Source organism: Ischnura elegans, chromosome 11 (genome assembly GCF_921293095.1).
Source record: "Ischnura elegans chromosome 11, ioIscEleg1.1, whole genome shotgun sequence".
Lineage (NCBI taxonomy): Eukaryota > Metazoa > Arthropoda > Insecta > Odonata > Coenagrionidae > Ischnura > Ischnura elegans.
The window spans coordinates 7850618-7875831 of record NC_060256.1 but is presented as its reverse complement, the minus strand read 5'-3'; the positions used below and the strand labels follow the sequence as shown (position 1 = coordinate 7875831).

The 25214-nt window shown below is 38.9% G+C and overlaps 1 protein-coding gene across 1 annotated transcript; it reads right to left on the bottom strand.

Moving 5' to 3' along the window:
* Window positions 1-410: 410 nt before the first annotated feature.
* On the bottom strand, window positions 411-25214 carry LOC124167965 (insulin-like growth factor-binding protein complex acid labile subunit). Its single transcript, XM_046546037.1, has 6 exons — window positions 25152-25214; window positions 10894-12371; window positions 9508-10150; window positions 5590-5877; window positions 1647-1858; window positions 411-1519 (listed from the first exon to the last, which is right to left on the bottom strand). Exons 2-6 carry the CDS (start codon window positions 12360-12362, stop codon window positions 1351-1353), a joined length of 2781 nt encoding a protein of 926 aa, XP_046401993.1. The 5' UTR covers window positions 12363-12371; window positions 25152-25214; the 3' UTR covers window positions 411-1350.

The following is a 25214-nucleotide window of genomic DNA, read 5'->3' as shown; positions in this document are numbered from 1 at the left end:
AAACGGCTAATTTTAGGGTGCGCGGAGTCATTTTTTGCACTCGCGTGTCTACATTTTTGAAATTTCCATTAGTTAAAAAATAAATTAAAATAAGGAATAAAATTATCTTTAAAATGACGTATTATTTGTTGCTTTAGCATGCGCACAAGCTCAGATATAAATTCGCAAAGTACAGCGGCACATCATTTTGACTCCGATAGTAGTTACAGAATGTCCAATTACAAGTTTTAAAAAAATTTCCCTTCCGCTAATTCCGTGGACATATATATCGTTTCCGTAGACAGCACAAAAATAAAAATAAAAAAGTGCAAATATTCCTAACGATATCTGCCACTTACGTCATTAGATTTTATGATTGACAAACTGTAATTACACAATTTTGGTTCTCGATAAACAAAAATTACTTTTTTTTAAATTTGCCTGTAGAAAATGTACGTTTTTGGAGATTCACCCAGTTGTACCTTTTCTCACTGTCTCCCATCTGTGCCCCTGTCTCCCACCCCTTCTCCAAACATTTGAAATCCTCAACCACAGCTTCTCATGTAAACAAAGGTGATGTTTATATGTAAGATAGTATCTTGTACCAGATGATGGCTCTGTGAGCCGAAAGGCGTTGTACGCACTAAAATATTGTGGAAAAGTGCTGCCGTCTTTTGTATAAATATGTAGAACTTGTTAAGATTTCTTTGAAATTCGTAATTTCGTATCTTCCCGGACAATTTCGTTTTTATCAACGGAAAAATTACTATGTACTTTGGTAGTCAAGGTTTTGTTGAATTACTTTGTCGAGAGTTACTTTTACGAATGGTTGCGAATAAATTCCGAAGTAAGATTGTGGAACCTGATTTTTTATATATCCGGACTAACTGCCGAAGCTTGGGCAGTTGCGCTAAGACGTCGTCTACAGATTACGGCGATAATAATTTTTTATGAGAACTTCCACCGTATAACCCCTGAATCTGTTGAATTTATTCCAAATGTTCCTCTTACTTAAAATAGAACACAAATAAGAATTTTTGTCCATGTTTCCAGTATGCATTGCCGCGAGGCGACGTTTAATCAATATGAAATGATTCATTGTTGTAGTCGAATAAATAAACAATGTGTAAAACTTATTACGCGAACCTATGGAGCGTCGGCAGAGATTATTGCAAATGTCGAAATTTCAGCGTTTTACCATTTTTGAGCCGATGAAAGCTAGGTTAAAAAAATTAAAAATATAATTCCTGATTGAGAAAAAAGTTCGGAAAGTTACGAAGAAATTCTGTGGAAAAACAGTCAAACAAATTTTATGGATGAAAAATGTACAGCGAATTGCACAAATTGTCGCCGGGAAAGCACCAGTGAGTTTTATGCCGGTGGTTCAACCGTTGCTTCTGCTTCGGTGGAACTGGTTGACTTGTGTCCCGGCGCTGTTGGAACTCCAGTGCCATTCCCACAAAATCCAATCAGGGGCAATAAATGGTAAGCCCAAGAACTCACATCCGCGACCGCTTTCCCATTGACCGAATCCGGCTTCCTGTAAACACGAAAACATTGATTGTTGTCGGAGTGGTCATCTTAAGAGAATAAGTATGGTAGTTATGAAGGCATAGAGATATGTATATTTTTAAGAGTTTTAACCAAATTATAGTCTAGATTCTTACGAGCAACGGAGGTCGTGTATGTCGATGACCGCTGGCACTACGAGCAATTCTCCATTGAGTCTCTCCAACGCAGACATTGGCCTTATTTCCTTGGAGGCGTACCGCAGGAGCTTGAAGACCTCGCAGTCGCAAACGAAAGGGTTGTGTCCCAGAAGTAATTTGACGCGGGAGAACTTGCTGTCCATGTCACAGCCTGGGACTATTACCCCAATCTAAGAGAGAGAGAGAGGAAATAAGGCACACTTTATACTATTACCCGTTCAGACCTGAAAGTTTTTTTTTTCTACATAAAAATTTGCGTATGCATCATTTTTGTTAAGTAATTAGAACAAAAAAATTAATCCACTTGTAATATTGTAATCGTATTGATTGTTACCCCATGTATCACCAGTGATACGTAAAAATAAAGCTACAATTACAAGAAAAGGATTTTACGAAAAAAAATCGTAAATGCAGAGTTATATAAGGTAAGTTAATTGAAATAATATCAATAAATAGTATTGAAGTCATATAAATTAATGGAACTTCCCTTTCTTCATTCCACTCATTATCGAATAAAACCAAACCTTGAATCTTTCGACGTCAACCACGCTAGAGATTCAAGAGAAAGTTAGAAAATAGCTTAGTGCACTCAAGCGCAGTATGTAGAGAATACGATAATAGAGTTTATATCATTATAGGGGGCTCCACTATGGAGCAGTTACCGCGTTACTATGACACCGGTCTCCATGCATTAGTTCGCGCTCCAACTTTAGTCACCAATAACGCAAGAATCGGTAGCTGTCAATGTAATTACATTTGTATTCCGTTATTTACTCTGAAGGTAACTCACATTCTAGTGGTCCACTGGCTATGTTGTTTACCTCCTTCGCTGAATTTCTATGATCGAGTCTCGACTTCGGTACTCCATTAAAATTTTTTTTATACTTTCAGTTTTACAGAAGTCCACTTTCCCCATTTTTTGTCATGATTTTCGCTAATTCTTTGCGAGGGTTTTTTGTGCTCATGTTGCATGTGATTCTTTCCCAATTTTTTCTTTTCAGTATTTTATTTTCCTTGTCGCTAAACGACGTATTTTTAAGATACACATGTGATTGAATTCCTTATATATTGCAATACGATATTGTTGACTCTTTCAATTCCAGCCTAGTTTTCGATTCGTTGAAAATGAAACGTTGAAAATCAGATAGAGCGAGCCATGGAGAGAATGGGTTCTTCCTCCGGAGTTGGGGACGTTATACCGGCTCTTCACCGAGCGGCAACTCATCTAAAAACAGACTTCAGAGAAGCGTCTTCTTGATAAAATTTGTTTTTTTTTCCAACAAGAGAATTATCAATTTTAATCTCTGAAGAATATAGCTTTTCCGGTTATGTTTTTTTCTACTACGCAGGGTGTTAAAATTTCAACTAGTTACGGAATCTAATTCAAAATCTAGGCATGAATGGTAAGAATGTGTACACAATATCTCATCGCAAAATAAAAGAAAACACAAGTATCTTAAAAATGCGTAGAGTTTCGACTTCAAAATGAAATTGTTCAAAGGAAACTTCCAAGTGAAGAGATGGGCAAACATCAGAACAAACGTCGCAAATGTACAAAATATTTCCTCGCTCAGAATTACAACTTTCCGGTAAAATAATAAATGTGGTTGTGAAAAGTAAGTTTCTGCAAAAGAAAAAGTAGAAGGAAATTATGAGAAAAATATTTCCACAGACGAGCACCGAACATGAAACTTGATAATGGTATTCCAGCAACGTAGCCACTGGAACACATATAAAAATAGTGGAATATCGTTTTGAAAGGGGTAAATTTCACTTGTAAGTGTAAAAACTACGTTTTTTAAACTATAAGATGTGAAAGAGAGCTTAATATTTATTCAAGGAGCTTGAGTTTGAGCAATAAACGATTACTTTCAAGGCGTAGCTTATCTCATGCGGGCTAATGTGTATGTTGACTTGTATCCTAGCGAATGGAGCGCTGCTATTTATTGCGACGGGTGGGATTCAATGGAACCACGGGTGTGGAGAATCCCGTGTAGAGTATTTTTCAATAAGACAAAAAAGGCGCCCAGCACTCAATGACACTCTTAGATATGGAAATGGTAAAAAACCAGATGTATCATGTGTAATTTACTAGAACTGAGGAGGATAAATTCATTCATTAACTAAAATTAGAGTATTCAATCTCTTTATTCTGATATGCACGAAAGTTGTCGTTAAATTTCATTTATTTATTTATTGCATAGCAGCAGGCCTGAGAGTCAATGTCTTAGCCTTTTCGGACGACGTAGCATTTCACTATATCACATAATATCGCACATGGGATCGGCTTAAAACCCGATTCACCGCATTGATTGTTACGTGTTTCCTTACATGCATGGAACAAAAGCATCGTGTGAGCACATAGCCTAGCTAAAAGTTTTGCACCATTACAGATAGAGGTAAAGAAAGGATATTTTTGAGTTATGTTTTCCCTTTGAGTGAGTCAAGAGGTTTCCCTATTCAGCAGGATGTCCAACCACAGAAGGTTTCAAGTGACGCAACAAACGCTAATTAGAAAACTACAAGAAGGACGTGTGGGACACAGCCTAACAGAAGTAAGACTACGGTTTTTGGGAGTATGAGATGCACCTACGAACTAGCTTTGTTTGCAATCCGTGTAGCCGTATGAAAAATTATTGCGGACAGACAAACAGACATCTTCTTTCATGTATATCGTTTCTTTTGTATACTCATATTGTTTTACTCAAAAAGGTATGTATTTCATGAAAAATCGTAATTTTTTCTCCATTGTTATTCATTAATTGGTTCAAAAACCTTTCAATGTGTCACTCTGAAATAGCGTCGATAGTTGATTTGTCTTCTGTTACGATTATTGTGTGGTCTTGAAGCCGTAATAACCAAGTAATACCGTAGTTGCCTGAATTCTAATCGAATTTTCCATTGGAAAATTCGATTAGAATTCAGGCAACTTCTTTCTTTACATTACCACCTTTAGCAAGTAGAGCAATTCAACTACTTAGGTAGCGCATTATAAGATAACGGATAGAGTAGTAAGAATATCAAGATAAAAATTGCATTAGCAGAGGAGACGTTCATGGACAGGAGGTAGATTATGAGAGGATCCTTATATAAGAGCTTAAAGAAAAGGTTAGTGAAGAGTTTGGTCTGGAGGGTTGCTTATTACGGTGACGTAACGTGGACACTAAAAAAGGAGGACGAGAGAAGACTTGAGGCATTTGAGATGTGGGTGTGGAGAGGAATGGAGAGGGTGAAATGGACCGAAAGGAAGGGGAACGAAAAAGTGCTGGACATGGTGGGTGAGGCAGCTTCTAGATGAGATACGGAGGAGACAGAAGGTATGGATGGAGCGAGTACTTATCAGAGAGTGGATGTTTATTTATTTATTTATTATCAACTTCCCCTTAAACAGCACATGACGGCCTTTTACAAAGAGGGTTTCCAATATTAACAAAGTAGGTAAAACACAAACATCCATGCCCTGGATAGGGATCACCTACTCAGGCGGGATTCGAACCCACGACCTTCGGTTTGGCAGGCGAGGACTTTACCCCACCGCCACCGAGGCCGGCAAAAATAGGGGAAAACTGTTTAATAGAGGGTAGAATGTGAGGAGGAACGACGAAGTGCTGGACATGGTGGGTGAGGAGAGGCAGCTTCTAGATGCGATACGGAGTAGACGGAAGGTATGGATGGGGGAAGCAATGAAGGGGGAAGGGGTGTTTAAAACAGTGTTTTAGAGGGTAGTAAACGAGGGAGAGGAAGGACAACAATAGGATATTTAGATAAAAGGAAACAGTATATTCTGAAAAGAATTAAGAAGTGCTCAAAGGAAAGCGAGACTCTTAGAATTCTTTTTAAGTACTCCATGGAAACCTACCTAAAACGGCAGAATACAATTATAGTATTGATGTTACATTACCTTATCGTCCGGGAGTTGCAGGGAAGCAATTGAGTTGTGTCTGAGGTCGATCGTTAGATTTCTCGAGCCTGGAAAACTATTGAACAAGGCCATCGGATCATATTTTCTAATGTATTTCAGCCGGAACGATTCGAGGTCCAACATTTCCTGGAGACTGGTGAATAGAAGATCCCCGTACCACAGTCGTTTGATTTTGTTGTGGCTTAGGTCGACGAAACGCAGGTTTGGCAGATAGTGCTGGAATTCCATGGGTATGTAGGTAATTTGATTGTGGGATAGTATGACCACCTGCAATTAAATATTAAAGATAATATCATAAATATTACAAATGAGGATGATAAAGTCGGCCTCCAAATGTGTTGTCACCCACTGCCCATTAATCGTGCTTACAAAAGTCGCCACTCGTATCGCTGGTGTGCAATTTGATGTGAGTTTCGCGGGGAAATAAATATGATAAGGATTGTTAAACGTATTTTATTAACATGATGATGTGATCTATAAAAATTATTAACTTAAAAAATCAGCGGATGCATATTGGAGTGGCGGATGAAAAGTTTAATTTAGAAAGCAAATTCACTAGCGACTGGAAAAGCAAGAAACAAATTATCAGCAGGAAAGTCAAAGGGAAGATGCCTGGCCACCAAAAAAGACACTTGCTCATAGCGAGAAATTTAAATGTGGAAGTAAAGAAACAATTTATAAGACACTATATTGAAGGTACTCTCCTGTACGAGAGTGAAGCTTGGACAATGACAGCAGTGGAAAAAGCAAGGATAGAGGTCTTAGAAATGTGGTGATGCAGAAGAATGATGAAGATCAAATGGATCGAACGTGTTGGAGATGTGGAAGTCCTAAGGAGAGATGGAGAGAAGAGTAGCCTCATGGGAACCTTAATAAGGAAACGGAAAACAATTTAGGCCACATCATGAGATATGATCTCCTGATGAAGACAATCGTCGAGGGAATAGTGGATGGCAAGAACTAAGAAGGAAGTCTTCCAATATAATGTATATGGAACAACAAAAGAAGGATGTGAAAGACAAGAAGTGCGTTGGTGAAAATAGTTTTGCTGATAGGGTAGTAGGGTAGTTTCCTTCATAAAAGAAAACGAAAGGCATTGATTACGATTCGTTACCCACCATTCATATTCATATTTGTAAATTCATATTATACAAATTATTTGGTTTTAGAAACACTGGTTTAGAAGAATGGCAAGGGTCAATTTTATCCTCATTTGAAAAAGGCCAGATTGGCGCCCATGCGATGCCACTCCACGTGACGTCAAAGGGACATAGTTTCTATACGAGTAGATAGGAGTTTAACATCGTCTGAGATTACCAATGCATGCATGAGGCAAAGAGCTCAGGGAAGCATGTCTTAATAATCACCTATTAAAACTGGCAAGAGTCGGAAAGTTTTCTTCGTTTGATGAGGTATTAATAATCCTTATTGAAGCCAAGCCCTACCTGCTAGCAGGGTACTCAGCGACCTGCTAGCATCCTGCGTCGTATCAGCGCTCAAAGCCTCGCCCCAAGGTCACCGCACTTGCGGCAGCGGGAACCAGAACGACGTCACACGGAGTTTTCCCATCATTCATACTTAGCCGTCGCGTTTTCGCGCGCTTGAAATTTTTCACTTTTCATTTAATCGCGAAAAATAGATATCGTCCTTTAAAAATATTAAAGCGTGAAATACGTACTCCAGGAGTAATAATCTTTCGATTTAGGCAATAAAAAAATAATAGGAAACCACCCTACTGAATGGAAAACTACGCCAAACCAATCTTAGGATTGTTGACCAGTGATGATGTTGATGACTGGATGGTGATGGCAGAAGAAATGTTAAGTACACGCGACGATTAAGTATGAATGCTGGGAAAGGCCCGTGTGACGTCTGGCTGCTGCTGTGTGATCCCACCTGTGTGTGAGGCTAAGAACGCCGCTACGATGCAGGCTGCTTGCTGCCGAACATGGCGGTAGCGTAGAGACCCCCGCTAGCAGGTAGGAGAGTACCCTGCTAGCAGGTAGCGCTTGGCTTAAATAACGATCATGAATACCCAATGAAACGAAGAAAACTTTCCGACCATAGTCAATTTTAATAGGTGATATTAAGAGATATTTCCCTGAGCTCTGTGCCTCATGCATGCATTGGTAATCTCAGACGATGTTAAACTCCCATCTACTCGTATAGAAACTAGGTCCCTGTGACGTCACGTGGAGTGGCATCGTATGGCCGCCAATCTGGCCATTTTCAAATGAGGATAAAATTGACCCTTGTCATTCGTCTAAACCAGTGTTTCTAAACCCAAATAAATTGTACATTATGAGTAACAAGTCAACCTATCTTATGGTAATGTAAGAAAGAGAAGAAAAAATAACACATTAATTCTAATATCGTACAACTAACAATTGAACATTTACCCAATGAACCCAATTTCAAACCTTCAATGATATCCACTCCAAGTTATCAACCAAGGATTGATGGACTCTCGTTCCTTTAAGCTTTGGGAAATGTGCGAGGAATATCTTAAAAATATGCTCATATGAGTCATTCCACTCCTTTATTCCTCTATGTAGGAAGGATTTTCTCAAAATGTCTGTTTTCAATTTTTTTAACGGAATTTTGAATTCATGATCGTTCTTTCCTATTTTAGCGAGGTGATTCCAAATTTAGGCCTCCAATTTTCTTCCAACCCCGCTCTTATGTAAAGACTTCGCAAACCCCACCTAGCCTATTCATGGTTCTTCTCACTTTAAGTCTTGAAAGACCAAAGTAACCTACCCATAGATTTATAAAAATTTTTTCATGCATATTTATTCTACAATTCATCGAGAGATATCACGAAAGCGAAGCAGAACAAAAATTTTCGAATGCGTTTTCAAGCATATTCGGCAATGGGCACGCATCACAACATTTCCTTATTTCATGAAAAATAAATGCTCACTTGACAAAAAAACTTAGTTTAACAATGACGTATAATTATTTTCTTTTTCCTCTTATCTTTACCTCACTTAACTAATGATTAAATAATTCTTGGAGAATAGGTCAAATGTATATGATGCAAAAAAGTTGTTATCCAACGTTTCGGTTTGTTTAAAACCTTCATCTGGACTTAGTTTTGCACATATTCATTGATAAATAAATAAATAAATATGTCCAATCATAAGCCCTGATGATAGGAAACATAATGAAAATACACCTTTGTATGTTCCACAAGAGTTTTTAATACCGACCCAGGTTTCGGCAGTACACACTGTCATTATCAAGGTGAATATACAAAACTTTTGCGAGCTTATATATACCTTAGGGAGAGGGGGGTTAAGACAGGGAGGAGGTGGTGATGGTGGGCGGGGAAAAGCTAACGAGGAATAGTTTCCTCAAGGTCAGTGGGTTTACTTGCCGAGTCCAGCAGGATTGATAATAAAGGGGAGGAGTGTGAGGGGTACAAAAGGTCGTTAACCATAACCCTGATGATAGTTTTAAATAAACTGAAACGTTTGCTAACAACTTAACTGCATTAAATATGACCAATACTCCAAGAATTATTTATTATCACATTATTATTTTTAATAGATGAGTTTTTTTGCGGGAGAGCGATAGTGGGGGAATGATATGGAATAAACCGCACATTCACTGCAGAGTTGATGAAAATAACCAATTTTGAAAATGTATAATTAACGATCAATCACTAGTCATGCAATACAATTTTACAAAATTCCATACTCTATTACATGAAAAAGCTACAGAAGCGATCACAGAGACGAAAAATAATTTTCTTGAATTTTTAATAAATCTATTCTAAATTGGCTGCAGAGAAGGATTTTTAAAATATTCTGGTTAAGACATGTAGGATAATGGGTGAACAACAGCTGAAAATAAGCATGGAGAAAGAATGGGGATGATTCCAAAGTTTCTCACCTCCAGTCCTGTCACTGCACTCGGGAAGGAAAGGCAGCCCCACACAGCCCTTTCTTTGTGCATGTGCGCGATGCATTCTCCCAGCTGGATGCGGTTGTGGGAGAAATCCACGTGTTTCGTCGTCCCGGAGTCCCAGAGCCAGAAGAATGCAACCGACACCAAACGGTTTCTCGACACGTCAAACGTCTCCAATGCGAGATTAGTTGAAAGTGCCCCTGGTATTTTAGGTTTAGGCACTAACTCCGTGATATAGTTACCGCTGAGATTGAGGTGTTTTAAGGTTGTCACGACGGCCGAAAGTTTGGGCAAAACTGTTAATTGGTTTGATGAAAGGTCGATAACTTGCAAATTGACCAAGTACTTGCTGAAGAGAACTTTACGTTCGTCAAGCTCCCTTGGATTTTCTATGGTATGAATGAGGTTGCGGGACAGGTTGACCTCCAGCAGACGTGGTGTTTGCGTAAACATATCGGGTTTGATCAAAGTCAGATGATTTTCGGATAGGTTTAGGTGCGTCAACCCCGGAATCGACAATTCCGGTACATCCTCTAGACGATTTCTGCTCATATCGACAGCAAACTCTTTACATGTCCCGTTCTGTGCTTTGAATGGTCGAAATATCTTGTCTGGCAAATGTCGGATGCTGTAAAGAAATGTTAAATTTTTATTAATATATTTCCGTTTATCAGGTTATTCTAAAAGTTCGGAATGTCCGAGTAGCACATTTTGATCTCTTGCTGAGTATCGAGTCGAGTTCATATCTGCTCGCGAGTATCGAGTCGAGTATGGTAATTTCTACATTTCTGGTATTACTAAAATGCATGCTCCAAAGCACTTGCTACTTTGACGAATCCCCTGGTTAATTATCTATTCTGAATCCTTAGCCTGATTTATAAAATGGTTATGAGGTACGTTTATGGTAATTATGTTAAAATCGGGAAAAATCGGCATTGTCCCTGAAAACCTTAAAATTAGAGTTTATTTTTTCTGCAAGAAATGTTCAACATTTTACCTATTCACTCGGCGTTTGAATATAGAAAGTAGTGTGGGGTATGAATGTATCGCATAAAAAGTGCGAGCGATGCAGTGATCCTCTCAGATTACTCCGAACACGCCGCCGCGCCGGGTGGGTAGACCACCGCGGATGACGAAAAGGTAATTGGCACCCTCGTCGATACCTATTGTGGCTGAGGTCTGCATAGGCAGCGCGCTGAAATCCCCAGAACAAGACATGAGTATGACTATTCCCTTTTGAAAACTATATTTTTTTGTGATTTCCATGATTTTGTTTCCTTTTGGCAATTTTTTTTAACATACTGGCCTCGACAGCTCCGTAACCGATATCACTCGACTCTACTCAACCCGGAAAACAACGAGATAACAAACCTGTTGTTGTTGATATGTATGTAGCATAATGAAGGTGAATCACTGAAGAAATCCAAGTCTAGAGTCTCAATGAGATTGTAGGAGAGGTCCAGTGTGAGCAGTCTGGTTTTGTTTTTCAACAATGTCGCCGGAATGTTGGTGAAGAGATTGTTCGAAGCCAGGAGTACGGTCAGATTTCTGTTCCGGGAGAATGTGTTTTCAGGCAAATACGCAATGTTGTTGCTGGATACATTCAAGTGTTCAAGGTTGAGCATTCCGTAAAAGGCTTTATCCGGCAGAGACGATAATGAGTTATTGTCCAGATGAAGATGCTGAATGGAAGACCAGCCGATCCATGCCTTAGTTAAGTTTCCTGATTGCTCAAGAATTAAAGATGAGTTGGGAAACTTTCTATCAGAACCCAATAGTTTGTAGGTGGTGAGTGTTCTGCTAACCAATGGGAGTTCCAATGTTACAAGTTTGTTGCCGTGAAGGGTAAACCTAATCAGGGATTGGAGACCGTTTAAACACTTTTGAGGTATGAACCTGATCCTGTTGAAGCCTGCATACAGAGTTTCAAGTTTTTTTAACCCGCATAAACTCGTCGGTAATGTTGTGAGTGAGTTTTTTTCTAAATCGAGATTAGTCAAATTCTCCGTTTTGAGAAAAATATCATCGTCAATGATTTCTATCTCGTTTTCACCTAGATAGAGGTCTTCTAAACTCCTCATGCTGATCAAAAAATTACGTCTAATTGATCTGAGCTTATTTCGGCGAAGATCTAACGTCTTCATCATTTTCATGTCCGAGAAAAATCTTTCTGATAAATTTTGTATTCCCGTTTTTTTTATGTGAAGGCGTTCGAGGCGTTTTGATATCCCCGAGAAAAGCACTTCGTCAAGCATCGACAATTTCGGACAGATTATAGTGAGTACCTTGAGCCTTTTCAAGGCACTCCAATGATGCATGGAAAAGTGAAGAGTTTCTGACTTCTCGCAGAGTATTGTTATTTTTTCCAGTGGAAGGTCCCTCCAGCCACCGACGGAACCAGAACTCTCATCTCCTAGTAGGACTGATTGATTACTAGACGGAGCTGAGCAAGTCAACACCACCAAGTCGGCGTTATTTGCGACCGTATACTTATACGACGGGAAGTTGGCGAATATAATCATGGAGAGGTAGTGATAAGGGTCCACCTCTGTTTTTGCATTGCATTTCATTACATAGTGTACAGATATATTAGTGACCATTATTCGGCTTAATACAACCTTGTCTTCGCAGAACATTTCATAATATCCCAAATTCCTCACTTTAAAACAGAGACATCTTGGATCAGCTTTACAATGGAAGCCATTCATTTCTCCGTCTTCTCCATAAGTCGATGATTTTTGGGAAGTGCAACCAATGATAGATATCACGATTAAAACGATGTAAAAGTATCTCTTTCCCATGATCACATTGAAGCCACTGCACTTTAGAGCTGCAGACATTCTTTGAACCTGAAATATAATGAATATTGATAAAAACTTAGATAACGATTATAATAAATATACGAGAAATGCAATGAAATATGTAACATAGTTCATATTGCTGCACCGCTTTCGTATAACATCGGAAAGACAATATTTGGAAGTAGAAATAAGTACCAAGAACTGCAATAGAAATCAAAAGAATATGGAATATGGAACAGGTTTATTTTGCTCCAGTTGCCATCTTTGCCACCGGTATCATCCCAAACATATGTTTCAAAATAATCAAAATTTATCAAATACAATCATAAAATTGCAGTAGGCTGTAATAATTTCGACCTGCCATATGACGAGAAAATTTCTTAACGAAAAAGGACAGTGAAGAGTGGTGAGTCTTTACAATAAAACAACTCAGTTAAAACTGGAGAAAATTTTAGGAAAAAAAATAATAAAAATGATTATTATAAAAATTATTATTATAATTATAATTTCTTATTAATATGATTAGGACGGGGCTAATAGATCACCGAAGGCATTTCTGATTCGCGCAACTAGAGAAGTCGGCCGTGACGGAACACAGCATTAATGAAGGCCATGCCATTAGATAGAGGGGAGATACAGAAATTCTTTTCCACGCACAACCTTGTCGGGACCGCATAATTTAGGAAGCGATAGAGGTATGCATAAATCCCAAAAATTTCAATCGAGGCACCGGCTTCCATCTTAGCAATTCGAAGAGACCTGTGCTCAGATGTATAAAAACAAAAGGGAAGAACATGATGAATTTCGAAAGACCGATAGCCAACCGGGCGACATCTGATACGTAATTTCATCTACATACATCTACATAATACCCTGCGAGCCACCTCTAGGGTGTTTGGCAGGGGGTGATCAATCACCAGCATGCAGCATGCATTTGGACTCCCACATGCCCACCACACCGTCCAAAAAAACGTACCAAGTTATTCATGAAAATCCCACCAAAGAGAGAAGATATAGGGGAACTTATAGCAAGCCCTTCCGAAAGTTTAAAAACTTGGTTGTTGGATCTGAAATAATCATGATAAATTAATAATAAATGTACACATTATTTTTCTTCTTTTCTGGGCCTCTATTACATAATGAACCTATGTTGTTGGAGTTCTTATCATTTATCACCTTTGCTAACCATAGAATGAAAAATAGCCGTAGTTTCCATTTTGACAAAACCGAAACGTTAGAATTTTCAAATTAATTTGAAAAAAAGATAATTCAAAGAAATGGTGAATATATCTAAATCCAATAACCGCTGTAATGAAAGATCAGACATTGAGAATTAAAGTAAAATTCATTTTTATTATATTAATGGAAACTGATGGTAACTAAGTAAGGTAGTAACTTATTTACTACTAATAAACAAACCTGTGAAAATAATGTACGTCATAATTCTATATTCTAAAATATTTTGCTGCCCGTAACCTTTTATTAATGTTGTACAATTATTTTTTCATTTAAAACCCCTGAGAATGGTTTAAGGTGAACCAAAACGTAGGCAAATCACTTTTGCATTATTCAGTCAGAACCCCAAGAACTTAAGATCATTATAATAACTACTCGCACGCTCCGCGCGCTCGTTAAGGGGCTCCGCCCCTTAAAACCCCGGTTCCGGCTTCGCCGTCTACATTTGTGGTCGTTCGAAGACTTTTGAAGTTCGAATAATCTCAACACGGCTAGGGGCCGGCTTCGCCGGCCAGGGGGTAGGGAGGTGCCCCACTCATTCCTCGGAACGGCTCCGCCGTTCCTCGCTGAAGGGCGGCTTCGCCGCCTGGGGGTTTAGTGTGCCAGAGGGCGAGGGCATTTCGGAACTGTTTCACCGTTATTCGTTTAAGGGGCGGCTTCGCCGCCCAGAGGTGGGGGGAGTCCACAGCGGTTGCGCCGCTTGAACATCGGGGTGGCTACGCCGCCCGGGGGTTGCTGAAGCTCCCCCTCGCCTACGCCCGTTTCTCGTTGTGGGGCGGCTTCGCCGCCTTGGGGTTGAGGAGCCCCCCCGCGGCTGCTCCGCCTAGTCCTTATAAATGGTCTTCCCCACCGAGAGGGGTGCCCAGGGGGATTCGGGTATTTTAATGTGTTATGCATGCGGTCACCAAAAGTCCACAGTGATCATGTAGCGATGATTGTAAAAGGTAGTGCAATGGGGATTAATAGTGGCGACAAGTACCCATAAAAGAAGACTTAATGGCAAGTTTTTCATTTTTTTTTCGGGGGGTTCCTACGGAATACCGGGGGTTTTATACTTGTGTTAAACCAGTGGTCACTAATAGTTCTCATAAATTCCGAGCCGATAAGTCCTAGGGGACCGGAAGAGTGGTCTTACGATTCTTTTCCCTGGAGAGGCTATTTATTAGAAATTTTTTGGGAGGTTTCACGGGGTTATCGGGGGTTTTAATAAGTGGTAGGGGCACCGGTTAAATTGTGTCGAAAACTATTGGGAAAGGCGAGTTTAAATTTGTTTTATTTTTTTTTCGGCGATGTTCCGGGAGGTAATCGGGGGTGTTCTGGTATTTTTTCCCGTATGGTTTACGGTGGCTCGCCCTCACCAAATATTCCGGATCTAGAGCTCAGAGGGGACGGGTAGTGCGGCGTAATGTTTGCGAGAAGTTCCCAAATAGGAGACTAAATGACACATTTTACATTTGGGGGGGATTTCACGGGGATACCGGGGGTTTAAATGTGTGTACTCCTGGCGGTCACCATCCATTCGCATAAATTTCGGGGGGATGAGTCGTTGGGGGCGGTGGAATAGTCACGAAAAGTACCGAAAAAGTAGACTTTTTTGAAAATTTTATTTTTGGGGGGGGGGGGGTTTATGTGGGTTTACCGGGGGTTTATAGGTTTTTACTGCCAGTGGTCATCAATCGTCCACATCAATTCCGTAGCGATGAGTGGTAAGGATTGGAAAAGCGGCGGAATTGTGACGAAAGGTACCCGACAAAGCTACTTATATGCTAATTTTAATTTTTTAGGGGGTTTCGGGGGGTTAAAAGATGACGGTACTATATGGTCACATTCATTTACTGTCATGTCTAAAAGAATTGTGCCCTATGACATCCATATTTCGAAAGTAATACAATAAAAAGCAAACCAGTCCCTGAAAAATGTTAGCAGTGCCCGCCATTTTTATTTTTTCGCGGTTAAATCCATTAAATAATTATTAAAATGTTTATGTTTTCTGAAAGACAATGCAAAGCTGTATGTAATTACAAAGTTTGAAAGAAATCGGTTGAGTTAAAATTGACAAAACCTTGTGTTAATCTTTTGAAAACCGTAATTTTCGGTGATTTTCGGAATATTTTAATTTTATTCTCAGTAACCAAGGACGATGAAAGAAAAACGTTACCTACATTTCGTAGACTATGTTATGAGCATATATAATAATCATTTTCGTTATCCTATACCTTAAATTAAGTCGAAGGGAGCGGAAGTTATGAAATTTTAATAGAAAAACGAATTTTTGGACGCCATTTTGGCTGCAATATTCTTGAAAAGAAATTAACAACATTACGTAATTACGTGCCCACGTTTATCAGCTTTTGAAAAATGCATTAAACATCCATGTGGCACGAACGGTTCGCGCGCAGTAAAATAAAAACCGAAAGACGGTCCCCGGAAAAAGCCCGATTTCGGCCATTTTGTCGTCCTGGCGACGACACGTGGCGGAAACTTCCGGTTTTCGGATTTTTCCTCCGGATCATTTCGGGTTCCCCGCACGCGTGCCAAATTTCAGCTCTCCAGCACTTCTGGAAGTGGTCGGGAATTTGTATCCATGAGTGAGTCAGTTACCTCAAGGGCTGTATATAATAGAGACTCGCACGCTCCGCGCGCTCGTTAAGGGGCTCCGCCCCTTAAAACCCCGGTTCCGGCTTCGCCGTCTACATTTGTGGTCGTTCGAAGACTTTTGAAGTTCGAATAATCTCAACACGGCTAGGGGCCGGCTTCGCCGGCCAGGGGGTAGGGAGGTGCCCCACTCATTCCTCGGAACGGCTCCGCCGTTCCTCGCTGAAGGGCGGCTTCGCCGCCTGGGGGTTTAGTGTGCCAGAGGGCGAGGGCATTTCGGAACTGTTTCACCGTTATTCGTTTAAGGGGCGGCTTCGCCGCCCAGAGGTGGGGGGAGTCCACAGCGGTTGCGCCGCTTGAACATCGGGGTGGCTACGCCGCCCGGGGGTTGCTGAAGCTCCCCCTCGCCTACGCCCGTTTCTCGTTGTGGGGCGGCTTCGCCGCCTTGGGGTTGAGGAGCCCCCCCGCGGCTGCTCCGCCTAGTCCTTATAAATGGTCTTCCCCACCGAGAGGGGTGCCCAGGGGGATTCGGGTATTTTAATGTGTTATGCATGCGGTCACCAAAAGTCCACAGTGATCATGTAGCGATGATTGTAAAAGGTAGTGCAATGGGGATTAATAGTGGCGACAAGTACCCATAAAAGAAGACTTAATGGCAAGTTTTTCATTTTTTTTTCGGGGGGTTCCTACGGAATACCGGGGGTTTTATACTTGTGTTAAACCAGTGGTCACTAATAGTTCTCATAAATTCCGAGCCGATAAGTCCTAGGGGACCGGAAGAGTGGTCTTACGATTCTTTTCCCTGGAGAGGCTATTTATTAGAAATTTTTTGGGAGGTTTCACGGGGTTATCGGGGGTTTTAATAAGTGGTAGGGGCACCGGTTAAATTGTGTCGAAAACTATTGGGAAAGGCGAGTTTAAATTTGTTTTATTTTTTTTTCGGCGATGTTCCGGGAGGTAATCGGGGGTGTTCTGGTATTTTTTCCCGTATGGTTTACGGTGGCTCGCCCTCACCAAATATTCCGGATCTAGAGCTCAGAGGGGACGGGTAGTGCGGCGTAATGTTTGCGAGAAGTTCCCAAATAGGAGACTAAATGACACATTTTACATTTGGGGGGGGATTTCACGGGGATACCGGGGGTTTAAATGTGTGTACTCCTGGCGGTCACCATCCATTCGCATAAATTTCGGGGGGATGAGTCGTTGGGGGCGGTGGAATAGTCACGAAAAGTACCGAAAAAGTAGACTTTTTTGAAAATTTTATTTTTTGGGGGGGGGGGGGGGTTTATGTGGGTTTACCGGGGGTTTATAGGTTTTTACTGCCAGTGGTCATCAATCGTCCACATCAATTCCGTAGCGATGAGTGGTAAGGATTGGAAAAGCGGCGGAATTGTGACGAAAGGTACCCGACAAAGCTACTTATATGCTAATTTTAATTTTTTAGGGGGTTTCGGGGGGTTAAAAGATGACGGTACTATATGGTCACATTCATTTACTGTCATGTCTAAAAGAATTGTGCCCTATGACATCCATATTTCGAAAGTAATACAATAAAAAGCAAACCAGTCCCTGAAAAATGTTAGCAGTGCCCGCCATTTTTATTTTTTCGCGGTTAAATCCATTAAATAATTATTAAAATGTTTATGTTTTCTGAAAGACAATGCAAAGCTGTATGTAATTACAAAGTTTGAAAGAAATCGGTTGAGTTAAAATTGACAAAACCTTGTGTTAATCTTTTGAAAACCGTAATTTTCGGTGATTTTCGGAATATTTTAATTTTATTCTCAGTAACCAAGGACGATGAAAGAAAAACGTTACCTACATTTCGTAGACTATGTTATGAGCATATATAATAATCATTTTCGTTATCCTATACCTTAAATTAAGTCGAAGGGAGCGGAAGTTATGAAATTTTAATAGAAAAACGAATTTTTGGACGCCATTTTGGCTGCAATATTCTTGAAAAGAAATTAACAACATTACGTAATTACGTGCCCACGTTTATCAGCTTTTGAAAAATGCATTAACCATCCATGTGGCACGAACGGTTCGCGCGCAGTAAAATAAAAACCGAAAGACGGTCCCCGGAAAAAGCCCGATTTCGGCCATTTTGTCGTCCTGGCGACGACACGTGGCGGAAACTTCCGGTTTTCGGATTTTTCCTCCGGATCATTTCGGGTTCCCCGCACGCGTGCCAAATTTCAGCTCTCCAGCACTTCTGGAAGTGGTCGGGAATTTGTATCCATGAGTGAGTCAGTTACCTCAAGGGCTGTATATAATAGAGATACCTATATGAAATAATAATTATTTTGACTGATGGGACAGGGGCAGTACTCCGTGATAGGGAGAGAAGAAGTGAATTAAACGTTGCCAAATGTACATAGCCGGTCTATTTTGTCACTGAAAACGTGTGAGTCATTGGTGGCCATAGGTATATTGATTTAAAATCACAAGTTTAACATTTTTGAACGAAATTCTACAATAAATATTAACCGGTAGGACGAAACCGAAGAGTTTCCCGGGCGGGAGTCCAGCAGTCGTACTAGGGAGAGAACTACACCCACTCGAAAGGGTAAATACGTAAATGTTATGTAAAGCTAAGCTCCAAATTTTAAGTCCATAATCCGACTTTGAGTGCACCGAGGCATAATTACTCATTTTTTGGACATGGAGAGGACAATTAAGCAACAAAAATTAAAGAGACTATTCTTTTTAAGGCAGAAATCACATTTGTAAAGTGCCTATCACATTGCAGGCGGTATCCAAACATGTTACTCCCAGATATTTCACTTCTTTCGCCATTTTTTTCGAGAGGAGAATTGCAATTTAGCCTCTTGGGGCACAGTCCAGCAGTCATGCTAAGGAGAAAACTCCACCGCCTCCCTTTATCTCCTTAATAATAACAGCCGTAAGATTGCGTTAAAATACGTTTTTTGGTTAATATTGATGCCTAGATTCCAAACATATTCACACGAAAGCGATATCTCTAATAGCTTCTGAGCCACAAAGGACTAACGTAAAGAGATTCTCGTACCTCAACAGGACGATTACGGAATGAAATAGACCCCCTGCAGAACTGTTTAAGCCCTACCCTAGCAATGTAAGGATTTTCAAGAAGAGGTGTATAGGATTTATATTGGAAATCAATATCATTGCATTTTAAATATTCAATATCTAGCTTCATTTGGTGAGGTATTTTTCATTTACAATATTTTTGTTTTTTTATTTTGTATAAACTGTTACCACCTGGAAAATAGCCAACTTGTAACATGTACTATATAATAATAATACAGTCTGGGTCGTGAAATGATACCAATCCTCGCATCCTTATGTTCCATAGGGACATGTGTCCCATGACATAAAAACACTAATTCTGTGAAAATTATAGCACAAATGTGGAGTTTTTCGTACTATCTCCACAAGCTAGGTGCGCATAAAGAATACACCTGAAGTCCTTTTATAATTGACCTTCTCATTCATTTGTTATCCCCTATATTATTTATACTGCATAGATACCTTTTTCTCAACTTATACGCAACCAAACTCCACAAATGAGGTACCAAAATGCACAGAATTGATCAGAGAACATGCGACGGCATATCTTACTTCCTAAATATTGCTATTGTTTCCTAAAATTGGTTTTTAAAAATTAAAAAAACAATAATTGATTTTTAAAAAATAATCGATTCCGGCAAGATTGTCCTCATCCCAAGAATACAGTTAACGCCTTCGGATCCCACCATGCCTTTTAATTTGACTCGCAATTTCCCATTAAGGTTTCCTGTGCGATAACTATTAACAAGGCTCAGGGTCAGACTTTGCAAAGAGCTGGCTTATTCCTGCCTGACCCTGTATTCTCTCATGGCCAACTTTATGCAGTATTCTCTAGGGAAAGTTCTTTTCAAAATATTTTTGTAAATATTAAGGAAAACGCTAAACAAGTATTAACAGAGGATAGTGTAATTACTTCCACTGTTGTGTTTAAAGAGGTCCTCTGACCTCAATTTGTACATGAACATTCCAATTAAATTTGTACATAAGACCCTGCCTTTTTTTTCTACATTTTAAAATTAGAAACGCGCCTATCCCTCTGTGGACCTGCATTGAAAAGAGCGGGGGAAGTCCGCTGGGAGCGGGCGCAGCACGCTCGTAAAATATTTAATTTCAACTTCGTAAACAGCATTTGCAGTGAAAGTTCTTAGCAATGTGCAAACCACAATATATCAAGGATTTCACATTAAGAACATAAATCTAGAAGCCATAGGCCTATTATTCGACAGAACCAGTTCTTACAATCATTCACCCACGCATTTTATTTTGAGAGAATTTCCATAATTTGAGACACATATATACCTTGGATCATAAAGGGTAAATAATATAATATTATTTTAAACGTTTGACAGCATTTTAATATATACTCCTACTGCAATAAATTTTGGTTTAAAATTGCTTCTCAGTGAAAGTATTCTTTGAAATTATCACAATATTCATTGTTGGCACTTATCCTATAGGGAAATACGTCCTTGTATTACGCAACAGCCTTCAAGTAATGTTTGTATTTCCACCTATAGTCACATGTTATGTCAGAATATTGCTGATTTGCAGTTATTTATAAAGATTTTTATATTAAATATTTGATAAAAATGTCAAAAACCATGCATTTGAAGTATTGTTGCATTTGAAACCATTTCCCGGGGTACTGCCCAATAGACTGTTTACGACCACGTCTCGCACGAGGTAACGAAGCGTGACACTTCCCTTAAACTTGATTTACCCATCATAAGTGATCATTCCTTAACTTCTCCTATCATACTTGAAAGAAGAATCAATAAAAAAATCGCTTGTGGCAATCTGTTTGGCACCGCCCCAACATGCAAGCCCGAAATTTTACTTGGAGTGCATCGAATTATGGTAAATCATTTTTCGGGCAGAAAAAGGACATTTATCACGGATGAAATACAGTTTAGTGACAATATCCGTTTTTTTTAGACAGAACTTACATTTGCAATGTAATTATCCAATTACAGGTGATAATCTATTATGATACACCAAGATATTCACTTCTTTTGTCATTTTGATGAGAGGAAAAATGTAAACTCAACGGTTAATTTTTTCAGCCAATCATATTCGCAATCTCCTGTTTTCGCAGTTAATAAGTTGCTCGAAAACGCAAACTGGATATTCCCCATTCTTCCTCTGGATAAGAATTGAACTCCCTCTTTCCCCATGATCAACTCTACGGTCGCTATTCTGGATGGAATTACACCGTACTATTCGCATATATAACGACAGAAGGCGTAGTAATATTGCATTTACAGTGCCACTTACTGTCTAATATTATTCCGACCCTACCGGGAGCAATTCGCTGTTCAGAATACTGAATTATTACAGTATTTTGAGAATTGCGTCTACCGGTGGAGTTGAAGCATGGATTACGCCCGTTAAGAATACCGTTTTGCAACAAGGTCGGAAAATGCAATATTACAACGCCTTCTGTCGTTATCTATGCGAATAGCACGGTGTAATTCCATCCAGAATAGCGACCGTAGAGTTGATCATGGGGAAAGAGGGAGTTCAATTCTTATCCAGAGGAAGAATGAGGAATGATAGTCGGCAGTTTGCGCTCTCGAGCTACTCATAAACTGCGAAAACCGCAAAGTGCTCACTATCCCTCTCCATTCTTCCTTTGGATAAGAACTGAACTTCCTCTTTCCTCACAACTCGCTATTTTTCCTTTTATCGACTCGGCATGTTCTAATGTGCTTGAAAAGTATGATTTTTTATTAACATGCAGCATTGTGTCTTTACTTTTCTGCATTGTATCATTTACTTAAAAATAACACAGCATACGTTGAATAAAAACAAATCATCATTTGATGCATTTTTCCTGTATTGCCCCTGCCCCATCAGTCAAAATAATTATTATTTCATATAGGTATAGTTATTATAATGATCTTAAGTTCTTGGGGTTGTGACTAAATAATCCAAAAGTGATTTGCCTACGTTTTGGTTCCCCTTAAACCATCCTCAGGGGTTTTAAATGAAAAAATAATTGTACAACATTAATAAAAGGTTAAAGGCAGCAAAATATTTTACAAAAATTCTGTCAAAAAAATTATAATAAAAAGAGGGAAGAGATAAGAATTATGACGTACATTATTTTCACAGGTTTGTTTATTAGTAGTAAATAAGTTACTACCTTACTTAGTTACCATCAATTTCCATTAATATAATAAAAATGAATTTTACTTTAATTCTCAATGTCTGATCTTTCATTACAGCGGCTATTGGATTTAGATATATTCACCATTTCTTTGAATTATCTTTTTTTCAAATTAATTTGAAAATTCTAAAATTTCGGTTTTGTCAAAATGGAAACTACGGCTATTTTTCATTCTATGGTTAGCAAAGGTGATAAATGATAAGAACTCCAAGACCATAGGGTCATTATGTAATAGAGGCCCAGAAAAGAAGAAAAATAATGTGTACATTTATTATTAATTTATCATGATTATTTCAGATCCAACAACCAAGTTTTTAAACTTCTGGAAGGGCTTGCTATAAGTTCCCCTATATCTTCTCTCTTTGGTGGGATTTTCATGAATGACTTGGAGAAAAGAATCTTCAGCTAAATTATCTAAAATCAACACATTCGCATTGTTGAAGACTTTGCTGATCATTGAGAACTAATGCAGAATCAAAACTCTCAGATAAACATTGCGTGTCGGGTAATAACACATTCATGCATGTTTGCTGAGTACTTAAACATTAACAGATGACTTCTGGAATATTAACATTAATCAATCAACTCATTAGGTGCTAATTTCTAACACGTTCATATGTTAAGTACTAAGCATAACCGTCTTATTCAATAGACACTGAATTTTAAATAATCTTAATAATAAGTAAAGTATCAGTTAATAGCAGATACTATCAATTTACAAATCGATGGAAATCCCATCTGTAAATGATAATAGTCCAAATTCATATTTATTGCAAACACAGCATGTAACTTTACATGCGCCCAACGTTTTTCCTTTTGGTCGCAATGATTGTCATAAATTATCTCACCATTTGACAATGATTCAACAACTCATATCAAGACAATTCATATCAAGGCGCAGATAAGGACAGAGAAATTTATTTTTTTCTTTTAAGTTGGCAGAGAAAAACGTTGTTTATAATATTTTTAATTTACGAGGGAATTTCAGTAATACCCCTTTTTTCCCAGAACATATTGATTTTAAAAATTCAGAATTTGGTGACAATTTGCATTGCCTCGTCTATGCCCTATTTTTCTACGAAGTATCCATTACATTCTAAGGCCTAGCACCGACATTTTGGGGGAGCATGTATTCCCTGGTGGTAAAAGGTCTTGTCTTGTAGGCGTTTCCAAGCTGAGCGTTGCTGATCATTGAGCTCTGTTTCTGCATCTCCTGCTGAGGCTGTAACTTTCTTTACACATCGCCCAACTCCACTCCTACCAACTGCAGCGTAGCCATACACTGCACACAAGCGTTTGTAGATGTTCACCACGGTTTCTTTTTCTATACACAAAAAATTCAATAACAGCAAGCTTCTTTTAACGTGAGTCGTATGTGGACGCCATTTTTACGCTGCACTACTGTTCTGCCATCTGCTAGAACGGTGTCAAACTTCATCAGCGCAGGGAACAAACATGAATTGTGAAGCACCGACAAGGACATTGATCTATGTATATCTATGACTTTTCAAAAAATGTGAGGCATCACTTATTGAACGACCCCCGCATAATGAAATTTATTCTATTTCGGATTTCGACCTTCATGCTTTGGCATTCGAAAATTTTGAATCTTCAAGAAAATTCTTATCCTCACGGTTAACCCTACTTTTCCGGTTATTTTTTTGGTTGATTGATTTTAAATTCCAAAATATATCCTGCATTTAAAAATTCACTGTCGCCACTTTGTGTGAAGCATGACGTATTGAATCTTTTAGTAACCATTCAAGCAAGATGAGTGAAATATTCAGGGTAAATCTATTTTCAATAAAGTCAACTTTCGCATTGATTGCCATTCCACTTGAACGATTATTGATCAAGTTATATCCATACAAATCTCATTGGATTCGCTTTATACGCGAGTGTATTTTTTGTTGAACAAAGTATGGGAATGAAATAGTGTGAAATAAGATAAAAATTAATTCAAACGAAAAGAATGGATTCCTTTGTCTCAATGAATGTTATGATAGATACATTGTGCATTCGTTAGACGTATTTTGAATCGAAAGTATTATTTATGGGATAAAACAAACTATATGAATTTTTAGGGCGGCAAAATACCTTACGGAGGTGTAGAAAATGTTTACCAAAAATGCTAACTAATAACGATATGAAGTTTAGTTGATAAGATTGATTTTATCCAATGCTATTGAACGATGCAGCCCGATATTTTCAGAGTATTACCAGGTAACATAAGTATTTTTTTTTATCCTGAAGTCTCCATGCTGACCTTATTTCTTATTTTATATCCATATATATTTTCATTGTGAAGTTAAGGGAAACATAACCATATTTCCCATTCGAACGACTCCATTCGAAGGAGATCAATGAAATTGTTTAAATTGAAATTCAGTTAATACAAATGAAGTTGTAATCGATACAATAATACATTCGATAGGAGCCCAAAGCAGCATTTCTATTGTTGCTGCGGAAATCAAGTTAATTTTATGTGCTTGGACAACAATGTATTCATGCTGCATATCATTCACACTTATTCATGTTACTTCAATGCGATGATGTGTCGATGTACAATTATGCCGATACAATGAAGTATGTCTTATAGTATTAAGGGCGCATATCCAAAATAGTTTGGTCAGAGGAACTCTAGGATTAATTTACATGGTATTTACTTTTATTATAGCCAATGGAAATGTACTGTTCTAGCTCTAGAAAACGCACAAAATCAGAGACGGGACGATGTACAATAATAATAGAGAAAAACTACAGGTCGGACTTACCTTCAAAACAACAAGTTGGATGTGGAAACACTGATGGCCCTGTGGCTTCTGTCGATGGCTCGC

Coding starts and splice junctions, on each gene's coding strand:
- LOC124167965 (XM_046546037.1), bottom strand. CDS start 12,362: ATGTCTGCAGCTCTAAAGTGCAGTGGCTTCAATGTGATCATGGGAAAG. Junction 5,878..9,507: donor GTGCAGTGACAGGACTGGAG/GTGAGAAACTTT, acceptor ATTTAATTGCAG/GTGGTCATACTATCCCACAA. Junction 1,859..5,589: donor TGCAACTCCCGGACGATAAG/GTAATGTAACAT, acceptor TCTCTCTCTTAG/ATTGGGGTAATAGTCCCAGG.